The sequence below is a fragment of the Labeo rohita genome, chromosome 3 (assembly GCF_022985175.1).
Source record: "Labeo rohita strain BAU-BD-2019 chromosome 3, IGBB_LRoh.1.0, whole genome shotgun sequence".
NCBI classification, from domain to species: domain Eukaryota; kingdom Metazoa; phylum Chordata; class Actinopteri; order Cypriniformes; family Cyprinidae; genus Labeo; species Labeo rohita.
Window position 1 is genome coordinate 27,699,174 of NC_066871.1, and position 12,020 is coordinate 27,711,193.

At 37.8% G+C, this 12,020-nt stretch overlaps 1 protein-coding gene and 1 long non-coding RNA gene across 3 annotated transcripts in view; one reads left to right on the plus strand and one right to left on the minus strand.

Moving 5' to 3' along the window:
• Positions 1 to 1,872, minus strand: part of LOC127162856 (uncharacterized) — a 7,487-nt gene extending 5,615 nt beyond the window's left edge. The window contains exon 1 of the long non-coding RNA XR_007827428.1: positions 1,628 to 1,872. This is a non-coding gene — a long non-coding RNA (uncharacterized LOC127162856). The remainder of the gene's footprint in view (positions 1 to 1,627) is intronic.
• A 372-nt stretch (positions 1,873 to 2,244) lies between these two features.
• Positions 2,245 to 12,020, plus strand: part of arhgap27l (Rho GTPase activating protein 27, like) — a 32,497-nt gene continuing 22,721 nt past the window's right edge. Inside the window, exons 1-2 of one of the 2 annotated variants that reach the window (XM_051105746.1) lie at positions 2,245 to 2,558; positions 9,507 to 10,406. In XM_051105746.1, coding sequence (XP_050961703.1) covers positions 9,576 to 10,406 — 831 coding nt within the window. In that variant the 5' untranslated portion in view covers positions 2,245 to 2,558; positions 9,507 to 9,575. The remainder of the gene's footprint in view (positions 2,559 to 9,506; positions 10,407 to 12,020) is intronic. The other variant, XM_051105747.1, reaches the window with a different exon arrangement.

Consider the following 12,020-nt stretch of genomic DNA (forward strand, 5'->3'; position numbering starts at 1 on the left):
ACGCAATTGGGATAGTTTTGTGTAGCAACTGGCAACCCTGAGCCTCTCTCAGATGTCAAATACATAGGCTATCTGTTTTGTAAATTAAGGTAACCAGGCAATATGCTTTTATGTAACAAAGGTATAGGTAGCTAGCAAATTGTAGGCTGTAGTAACTAATGTAAATGACTTGCGACTGAGCGGGCGAACCACAAATGGGCTCTAGTTCTTATAGAGCAGGGGTGCTCAACCCTGGTCCTGGAGATCGACTTTCCTGCAGAGTTCAGTTCCAACCCTGACCAAACACACCTGAACCAGCTAATCAGGATCTCAAGGAGCACTTGATAATTACAGACAGGTGTGTTTGATTAGGGTTGGAACTAAACTCTGCAGGAAAGTCGATCTCCAGGAACAGGGTTGGGCACCCCTGTTCTAGAGGGTTTGCATTTATGTCAGGATTCGGTCAGTTACCCGGATGCGCAGCCATACGGGTGATGCTCGAATGTAAACACCAGCATGGATTGCACGGTTAATGTACTACTGAATATGTTCTTCTGATAATTTATGCTGTCTAAACCACAGAAAATAAATGCGTGGAAGCTGTTAAATCATATAGAGAAGGACGTAAGCAAGGGTGCAATATTCTGACAAACTCAAGTTAATAGGTGGTACGTACGAGCTGTATTAATTAAGATATTAGCATACCTAACCAGAAATGATAAGAACAAAAACAAATGCTGTCAAGATTCTTGCACTGGAAATCGTGGTTCAGTTTGGCCAACCACAAACGCCTTTTGTTCCTCAGACAGATTTTGCACTCTTCTACTTAGTTTGCTATAACTTGGCAATCTGTAGTACTCCAAAGTTTTTTTCTATTCCAACCGATTCGTATAGCCCAAAACATGACAATAATTGATCATCTTCAGCAGCAATAATCAACAAAATATGCAAGTTTGGTTCAATTCAGTAGCATTGTTTACGTTCAGTGCTACCAATATGGCCGATTGTTGACGTGTTGTGAAAACACTCTGTAATGTTAAGGGAGGGCCCATGCTCAGTGGCTCCAGTACATCATCAAGACATGATTTCAGGCCCATCCAACAAATCCTGAACACAAAAATGGTGAAAAACTAACTGTCTAACTCCACAGTACGACATAGTTCACAGTCTTTGTAACATGTTTTCAGCAATACATTTCTAACATTTATATTTAGAAACAATTCTCTGAATTGCCTTTACACAGACATTAAGTATTATGTACAAACAAATCTATAAAAGGAAATTGAAAAATGTTTTGCAGACAGTACATTATTTTGAAAAAATTCAGAGGAAACTATAACAGTCACAGCCGTTGATGTAGCATCTGACTCACTCAGTTTTCAAAAATGCTAAATGCACCATGTGATATTAAACTGTCCATTATGTGTTCACAAAACAATGTTGAGTAACTAGAACATTGTTCTATGACCTAACTGCAGCTGATTCATCTCTTTAACCTAAAAAAGCTCAAATGAAACATCACTGAAAGTACAGAGTCCAAAGGCATCAGTAAATCTTAACATGCCCCACCCAGAAAACATACTCTTTTTTTTTTTTTTCTGTGGTGAGGCATGTTGTCCTGCTTATACATCTGAGAGTGAGTACTAACCTCTTGGTTCCTGGTTTTCCCTCAGTATGAGATTTCTTAGTAATTATATTTAGTGGTAGTTCAGTTTTGCGTAGCCTAAAATTGATCAGAGGTTGCACAAACTGGAAGGGAGGGAAGAAACCACTAGAGCCCAAATGGGTGTGAATCAACCACTGGGTGTTATTCATAGAAACTGCATGGAGAACTCTTGCAATTGCTAATGTTTTTCATTCAGTGGTGAAAGAGACTAAAGAGAATCCTTAAGAACTTTCTTTTTGCAGGTGAGAAAACAATTTCTAAGTTCCTGTCAGTTATAGACTTAGTTTTGTGTTCCTATCTGCTGGTTTTGTTAATTGATTTCAACCACCAACTTTCCGGTGACCTGATTTGTTGACGAGGTGCAACACAGCTTGAACCACATGATAACAGAACGTGAGACAGAACATCATCTTGTCAGAGTTAGCAAAGTAATGCTTTATTGCTTTTGTGGATTAGCAATTGGTTAATAATTTTGTGAGGCTTTTCTTCCTAATGATTCAGTTGAACCATACCCTCATCTTTCTTTCTCTGTCTCTCTTCCTGTTGCAAACTGTCTCACTCTTCTGAAGCTGTGATGTGTGTGCTGGAACAGGAAATGAATGCAGACAGAGGAGGCAGGCAAGCTGAAACTGGCACAAAGCTCTAACATGTACACACACCCGCCCACATACATACACTCACAGACACACACTGGCCCTGAGCAACAACTGTCAGAGCTGGAACTTTGAGCTATAGGTGGAACAACAAAGCGGTGGTGGCAAAGGACTGAAGCCTGTCTAAATCATTAAGCGGACTGAGAAAGGATAAGAAACAGAGAAGACATACAGGAGACGGATCTTACAAATGTAACTCGAACAAGAGGAGAGAGAAACAAAGGTGTGGAGAAGATGGTGCGCCGATCCTGCCTCAGCAGGTAAACAACTTCTAACTTCTGAGTAGTAATTTGGCTACTTTAGATGTACATGGTATTCGTTCTGTCTTGAGGTCGCATTTTATTTTTAGCTTCATGACTTTTCCTTAAAGTCTAAGATACAGCTACCTTCCTTTTTCCTGTCTTGCTGTATGACAAATCTGTGCACGTAAATATCAACTTGTTGCAGTTTTACAAAGAGAAGGCAAAGTGATAAATCTTATGTGATGTGAGACCAGAAAATCAGTGCATACTGTAAGCAGCACTTGATTTTTTGACATTTCATCTGCTGAAATCTGTGATAAGCCGCTGTCACGAGTTGCAACTTACAAGCTGATCCGTGAAATGGAGATAAAAGATATTGTGATGCCAGTATTCAGATTCGTATGCTCAATGAAACCTGTGGAGAAAGATAAGAATCATTTTGTATGCATGCTTAATTCATTCTGAGTGTGTACAAACAAGGTATTCCCTCTGACAGGAAATGTTTTTAACATTTTAGTCGTGTAGACTTCATAGTGAGTAAGAGTGCTCTTTCTGCATTCCTGAGGTGACTGGGCTGGTGGGTGTGGGTGTGGAGGAAAACTGGAACACCGCAGATCTGGTACAGCTATCCGAGTACACTGCACATTCCGAAGAGAATCTCATTTCTCCCTCAGGTCTTCGCTGTGCGTGCACCTCAGAATAACACTTATGACTTCTGAAAGCACAGCAGGTTTTGTTTGGACTCATACTTTACTTGCAAGCATTTAACTGTACACATCTGAGATTGGCCAACTGGTTAACTTTAGAAAATTCTATAATTTACTCACCGTTTCTTTCATGGAACACAAAAGGACATGCGAGGTAGAATGTCCAGGCTCTTCTTTCCCATACAACAAAAGCAGATAGATCATTGTCCCAAATAATTTTAAAAAGCACTGTAAAAATAATTTATATGAAGTCTTCTAAAATTTTATGATAGCTTCACATGAACTGACCAAGTAACAGTGGTTCCTTATTGGCATCAATAGTTCCAGGAAGAACCTTTAACATCCACAGAACCATTTCAATGCACAAAAGGTTCTTTATATTATTACATTTTCTTCACACTAAGAAAATTAGTTCTTTTAAAACTGTTCACTGGAAGGTTTTGTGGGGAACCAAAAATGATTTCTCTATGGCATCACTTCAAAACCCCTTTTTGGACACTTATAAAGGGATAGTTGACCCAAAAATGAAAATTTGGTTATTAATTACTCACCCTCATGTCGTTCCAAAACCGTAAGACATTCGTTCATCTTCAGAACACAAATGAAGATATTTTTGATGAAATCTGAGAGCTTATGACCCTGTATAGACAGCAACACAACTGACACGTTAAGGCCCAGAAAGATAGTAAGGACATCGTTAAAATAGTCCATGTGACATCAGTGGTTCAACTGTAATGTTATGAAGCTATAAGAATACTCATTATTTTTGTTTCTTTTGCACACAAAAAAAAGTATCCTTGTAGCATCGGTACTCATTATTGTTATTTTCATTGCGCAAAAGTATTTTCATAGCTTCAATATTCATTATTTTTGTTTTCTTTGCACAAAAAAAGTATTCTCGTAACATCAGTACTTATTATTTTTGTTTTCTTTGCACACAAAAAGTATTTTTGTAGTTTCATAACATTAGGGTTGAAGCACTGACTATTTTAACAATGTCCTTACTACCTTTCTGAGCCTTGAATGTGGTAGTTGTGTTGCTCTCTATGCAGGGTCAGAAAGCTCTTGGATTTCATCAAATATCTTAATTTGTGTTCTGAAGATGAATGAAGGTCTTACAAAGGTCTTACATTGACATTAATCCTGATTCATGTTTAAATGCACACATGCACATTTGATAATTTTCAACAAATAAAAAGCTGGTTGGAATACACTACACAACAGATTTTAAACAGATTTTAAAACGTTCATACACTTACTGACTTTGTAAGTAGTCACAGAGGAAAACTAGCTATCATTCATTAAACGACTGAGGATCACACACTACCACTACTTAAAGTCCTTCCGATCACAACAAACTCACACAGGAACGTTGTTTAAAATATCAAACATGTTTGATACATATCCTCTGACTGAATGTTGGATGTTTGTGACCATCATACACCACCCAAATTCTATAATCTGTAAACTCAAATCTGCAGACTCTGGCTCTGACTTTTTCCGCAACCAGTGTCGACTTATCCAAACTTTAAATCAGGGGAAAATCAGGGAAAAGTCATGTAATGCATTCCAGCCTTTAGTCTGTACATCACCAAAAGCTGTCGTTAACTATATGGTTCAACCATTCTTTTAACACTGCATTACAGAGTCTCTGGCATACTCCCAAAATCTAAAAAGCAAATGGAGGGAAAAACAATAGCTTATAATACTTATATATTTTTGTTATTGTATTTTTATGTTTTGTACACCTGACACATGAAAGACATACAAAGACTATTCAAACATAATGGGGGTGTTGAAGACCTTGGGCTAAATATATGTGACAGAAGATATTATGTAAGTGTTACAACAGCCCTAAATCTAACTCTAAAAATGACCGCGTGCTGGTCTGAGTGAATGCATCACATAAAGACCCATTTTCTCCCGCCGTGAACATCCTGTAAGAGAACCAGACAGCACAGCGAGGTCAAAGCAAGCCAGGCTAGAAAAAAACAAGGAGTTTCCGTGTTTAAACAGTGTCTAAATGGGAACGGCCTCCTCCAATTGTTCTACGCTAACAGCCATTTTCAACTGGAAGGACGCCCCCTCCCCCCCCCCAAATATAGCTTGTGCAGATTTCAAGGTGATCTCTTTTTGAACTACTCCAACATGATGAATCACGCATTGGTGTTTCTCTCAATTTTGCCCTGCTGCTGTTCGAAAGTTGTCAAACAGGTTATGACTCTCCCCTTCAAAGTAGAAGTGTTTATGAAATACATTAAGTAACCAGTCTGACATCTAAGTTGACATACAATAACTGCAAATCAGTATGGAGAAGATGTATTCTATGAAACAAAAGCATAGCAGTGATTTTGGCCACTTCCTTCTCAGATTATGCAATGTCCATCGTTGGTAGACTACAAGGCCTCCTCACGATCCACTGCCACCCCTTGGTTTATGAAGCGAGAAGGTGGTCTGGCCTTCTGTTTACTTCCCTATTTAAGAAAGGACTGTTTGTCTACAAACTTTCTTGGTAAGATGTGCAAGGGTGGTGTTTCGTCATCTCGCATGACTCTTGGGAGACATGTCTTGACTTGTTAAAAAAGCAGCTGATGTTGTTTTGGCAAGAGGTTGATAAAGTCTTCTATAGATTACAAAGACTTTCCTCCTTTTCATATGGCGGAGAGCCAAATGCGTTGTGTTTTCATTGTGAGCCAATCAAATTCCAGCTTCCGATGGTGTGATGCAGGATCAGTTAAAATAGAGTAGGCAACTTTGAAGTGGATCAAAATAGTTCATCAAAGTTGTCCTAAGACAAGAACGGGTATTGTTTTGGTTTTAGGACAACTTTGATGGAAGGTTTTGATCCACTTCAAATGTTGACTACTAGTTATTAAATTAATCTTGCTGAGACAGATATGTGGCAAATCAAACGGCTTACATAAAGGCCCTGTTTACACTTGGTATTAAGATGTGTTTTGATCAACTGGATCACAGGTGGAAAATGGAGACACATAGCCGTTTACACCTGGTGTTTTAATCCGTATTTTCTGTCCACTTTTAACCACTTCTGACCACATTACCCCCCGCGGCGCTGATTAGAACAAGAGGAGGGTAAATGGGCGGATCCCTCCATCAGTGTCAAAACAGGAGCGGAAGGGCTAAAATTATCGCGCTCTTGTAATTACTGCTGCTAGTATTAGCAAACATGCTGCACAAAGTTTTGTTCATGTATATATATGTGACCCTGGACCACAAAACCAGTCTTAAGTCGCTGGGGTATATTTGTAGCAGTAGCCAACAATACACTGTATGGGTCAAAATTATTGATTTTTCTTTTATGGCAAAAATCATTAGGAAATTAAGTAAAGGTCATGTTCCATTAAGATATTTTGTAAAATTCCTGCTGTAAATGTATGAAAACTTAATTTTTCATTAGTAATATACATTGTTAAGAACATTATTTGAAGAACTTTAAAGGTGATTTTCTCAATATTTTGATTTTTTTGATTTTTTTAAATGTATCTCGGCCAAATATTGTCCTATCCTAACAAACCATACATCAATGAAAAGCTTATTTATTCAACTTTCATATGATGTATAAATCTTTTTCCAAAATCTCATTTTTTAGCAGCTGTTCGAACGCATTGACCACATGCGCGTCTACACTACAACAGCAATCCGATCGCATGCGTTTTCGACCACCTCTGGGCCTGGTCAAACTCAAAAGGTTTTACACCTGTACTTAGCGTTGTCCACTTGTGATCGGATCAAAAACGCATGTTAATACCAGGTGTAAACAGGGCCAAATAGTGTCTAACATATCTCACAAATGAACTGCTTTTCCCATACATTGTAAATTCAGATTGGGAAAATTGGGTTCCTTTCAGTAGATAAGTTGGAATATGAACTGAACTGGCCATGTCCCACATGAAGTTGAAATCTGAATGACATGAAGAAGAATTTATTGAATTGAAAAAAAAAAATAATGCTTTACTGAAAAATAAATGTTCTTCCACCACCGTCATTAAAAACTTAATTTATTAATTATAATTAAATGCATCAACTAAATACAAATGTATCCATCTCAAACAAAGCTTTAAACTTTTTTCTAACCTTTAGTATCCCAAGTCATATGACTACTGTATTTCTATCAGCCACTCACTCCCATAAGACAAAGACATCAGGTCTGACAAGAAATTCTAGAGAGACACCCTTCTACTGTTAGTGTTTACATACATCTATGTTAAGTAGTTAAACAAAAACAAATACATTATGAATCAAATCAATCAGTGCATTTAATACTGTACATTATTTGTATATTTGTAATATTATCTGCAATCCATTTAACATACATCTATTTTGATTAGGGCTGGGTAAAACAAAAACAAAAACAAAAAAATTGGGTTCTCGATTTGAATCAATTCTTATTTTTATAAAACTATATTTATTCTTAAATCCCAAGAATTGATTAATCTAGCCTGTTTCAGTTAATAAACAAAACATTGTAGCGTGCCTCCCATCCAGTAAATAGCAATAAGCTTTGTGCTTTTTTACTTGTGATATAAAACAAAGTCTCAAATTTCTAAATTTTTCTATTTTATTATAGTATTCAAACAACAAATGCAGCTGAAGATATGTTAAACTTACCGAAAGTTTAACATCAGAAATCATTGAATTGCATCGCAAGCTTGTGAATCAGAATTGAATCACCAAAGAAACTGAATCGTCAAAACCCAGCCCTAATTTTGACCTAATATAGTGTCTGAAATGCTGCTTATCTGTTGAAAGGGCCTCTGGGCATATGCGTCTACATTGTGTTTTGAACTCAGCGCTGTGTTTACACATAAAAGAACAGCATTTAAGATCCTTGGAGAATTGTTTGATTGAAGAATCAAGCTTGCTTTGATTTGCCACAGCTTCAAACAACTACTACACACTGGATGTTTAAAGGGAACATGACACATTGGGGGTGAGAGACTTGACAAGCAAGACAAGAAGCTCCTGACCAAACTCTGAAGTTTCACACCATATGACCATAGAAATAACCAGAACACACATCTCAAATCAGTAGAAAGCACATTTGTGTAGCTGACAATGCAGTATGTCTTCCTTTCCCTCTCTTTGTATTAGACATGCAAGAGGAAGGAAGTCTTTTAAAAACAGCCACCATGAAAACCTGACTTTTAAAAAGTTCAAGTGAAATAGTGGCCATCAGATCATAAAAAAGGTGCAGCAATGTAATATTTACATTAGAACTGACAAAATGCATCACCTCAATGTTCTTTGACGTAATATCCTGTCTCTATACCTTGATATCTCAGCTAAAATTTCTACATAATTTGCTGGCAGCTGAATCTAAGTAGCACGTGGATTACCTGACACTATGCTGTGCTGACACTGATCTGTCTTTCATATTACAGTCAACTTCCTTTTCTTTTACAGGCAGTAGTCAAACCACATACAAAAGATTAACAAGTGATAGAGGTCGCTTAGCAAACATTAAACCGCTATTGCGTCAAGGGTGAATCTCTTTAAGTACTTTAAGTACTCACAGTTTGTAAACAAACTGTCAATTAATATAATCCTATAAACACATGTACACTTAATATATACATGTAATACTACTACTTTAATGCACATATAAAATTATATATTTATAATATGATTTGAATTACTACAACATCCAAAAAAAGGTGCTCTGATCTTTCTTGAATGTCTCTGGAGGTCATGCTAGATTGGTTGCTTCAGGTCACTGATCGGAACTGGGCATGTAACCTCAGTTACTGGTCCATATCAGCGCACCACATCACAGTTGCCTGCCTTAATTCTCTTAGGTTAAACATCAGCTGTTGACAAAAGGTGTAGGTTGGAGATATCCACTGTTAGCTTAAAGTGACTCAGAGCTCTTGGAACGTGGTACTGATGCAATGAAATACTATGCTCTATGAATTAGCAGTGAGTTTTGCAAAAACTGCACTTGCAGTGAAATTTACTGGAAATTTCTAGCCTACATTGTTTCTGCATTGCTGATAGTTTATAAAACTCTAGATAAAACATTGTGAAAGGAGCAGCATGATCTCATTTTAGAATCAGGCTTGTTGGGCAAAGTCTGAACAGCTGGACCAGTAGAAAGGTCAGCCAAAGTGGTGTTGTTTTTGCATTTACACAGCAGGTGCTCTTTGCTCATGACTCAAAAGTGAGGCAGCAAATAAAGAGTAATCTGTGTCTTCTGCTCAAATTGCTTTTTGTAATCCTCTCATTTGTTTTCTACCCACAGGAGGGCCTTTCTTGAGCCTTGATTCCAGCCTTGAGTCCCTCCAAGGGGTGAATAGGTGAGACGGGTAAGATGACGTCCTCACACAGTCTGGGCCTGGTACTGGTGGAGTTTGAATATGAATATGAAGGCCGGGATGGCCACAGGGTGTGCATTAAACCCAACGAGCGCTACATCCTCCTGGCCAAAACGAATGATCATTGGTGGCATGTGTGCAAAGATGAACGAGCCAAGCCATTTTATATCCCTGCTAAATATGTAAAGGAGCTTCCACCCAACATCCCTTCACCTCTTGATTTCAGAGAGCCTCCGGGCCCCGATGTGAGGCCTGTGGTGCCTGACCTCGCAGAGACCCGTAAATCCGATGAGGTGACAATCAAACTTCGCTCCAAAGGGAATTACCACAAGACAGAAAACCGCATGTCGACATTTGGCGTTCCTTTGGATTTACACGAGCCCCCTTCTTACAAACTTGGCGGACCTTCAGATTCTCTCATCTCACTGAACTTGGACTCATCAAATCAGAAGAGGAAGAGTCAAGCAACTAATCTGCTGTTCGGCTCACGCGGTGCTCCTGCTGAAACAGGGCCTGATAAGTTTCGAGTGCCTAGCTTTAGCCCAGCTGACCCTCTTCATAAAGCCATCCCTGTCAAACCTGTGGAGCTCCCCATCATCAAGAACCTAAATGAGACCAAGCCTCACAGGAAGTCTCCTGAGTTGGAATCCCCAATAGAACCTGAAAGTGAAAGTTCTAGCTCGGAACCACTGCCATCACCAGACTCTGAGAATATTTATGAATCCATATCAGACCTGAATCTAGACCTGTCGACACTGACGGAAAAAGCACCTGCCGGATCGCCAAACCCTCAGACCAACACATCATGCCCACCTCCAACAATAAAGGTACAGTGAGAATGCCTTTTAAATTTATATTCCTTTCCAGAATTGTAAAGCAGCAAGCAGAATGCAGAATTAACGATTCAAATTATATTTTTACATTTCGTCACTTTAGAATTATAAGGTTCCATCTGACATTTTTGTCAAAATTGAATAATTCACATATTCTTATTCAGTGACAAGTTATTTACATTGTGTGATGTTTCTTTTGTAACTTGTGTACATTTTGGGTCTTTTTTAGAAAACAAAAATGGTTTTATCTACAGAAATCTATAAAATGCAAAAACTTTGAAGCTCAATATCTCAAAAGTGCTCAGAATGCAGATAGAACCTTATATTTCTAAGGCGACGATTTAGGGAAGGTGAATGTAAATGAACTGAAATTCAACCGCAACAAGTGTAATTCTTAACTAGAAAAGTCAAACTTTGAATTAACAAAGTTAAAGGGATGGTTCAGTCAAAAATTAAAATTGTCATTAATTACTCACCCTCATGTTGTTTCAAACCTGTAAGACCTTTGTTCATCTTTGGGACACAAATTAAAGGTGACATTTCATGAATCTGACTTTTTCTGTTTAAGTGCTACACTCTAAAAAGTGCTTTAATTTAACTCAACTGTTGTTTAAAAATTATTATACTTCTGGCTTAACATGGGCTGGAAATTAAAAAAAAAAAAAAAAAAAAAATCACAATTATAGAGCAATAATCAAAAGATGAAAATGTATTATTCAGCAAGAACACCCATTGACAAATTTAATTTATTTGGGTGAATACAGCATAGTTTACATATTACATTCAGCCATTCTCTGTAATCACTTTTCACCGAAATAGTTCTAATTCTCAGTGTGTCTGTGAAATCAAAACTGGTGATGGGCTGCTGTTCGCCAGGGGAACTACGAACCTCAGACCGCCACCTCGCGTTTCACTTGTAGCTGAAAGATGCCGACTCCATAACCTGCCCATAAACAAACAGTACTGAGATGAGAGAACATATTTTAACATCAAATTAAATTAAATTCAGTATTATAATGAATAAAATCAATTCATTATGCAAGGCAAAAGGCGTTGCCATCATGCAAAACGACCGACTGACATCTTGTCCTTATATATTGCGTTGCGTAAAATGATCATTTACAGCACAGTAAGAAACTTATAAATGAAATAAAATGTATACACACCTTAATTTCGCTAAAGACGTGCACCAAACCACTCTCTCCTGTAGAGGATGCAAAAAGCTTGAGTTCTGACTGTAACTCAGCAGCTGGTTTGTTCTGTCGGAGACAGGCTCAACCCAGTGGTTGGGTAAAAAATTAACCCAATATTTAATAACCCATTAAAAATGACCCAGCAGCTTAGTTACAGAAAAACTACCCAGCACCTGGGTAAAAAATATTAAAAATAACCCAATAAAATGACCCAACAAGCTCTTGGGTATAATCAGTGCATCTACCAATGCAGAAAATGTGAAAAAGGACAACCTAGTGACTTTGTTTTAGTAAGACTTTTTCTGCAAGCATGTAAAAAAAACAGGCGTGTCAGATTTTTAGAAAACTCTATATCAGAAGTTTAAACTAATATAGCACGATAGACATGATAATCAAAAACAAACAGATGTTTTTT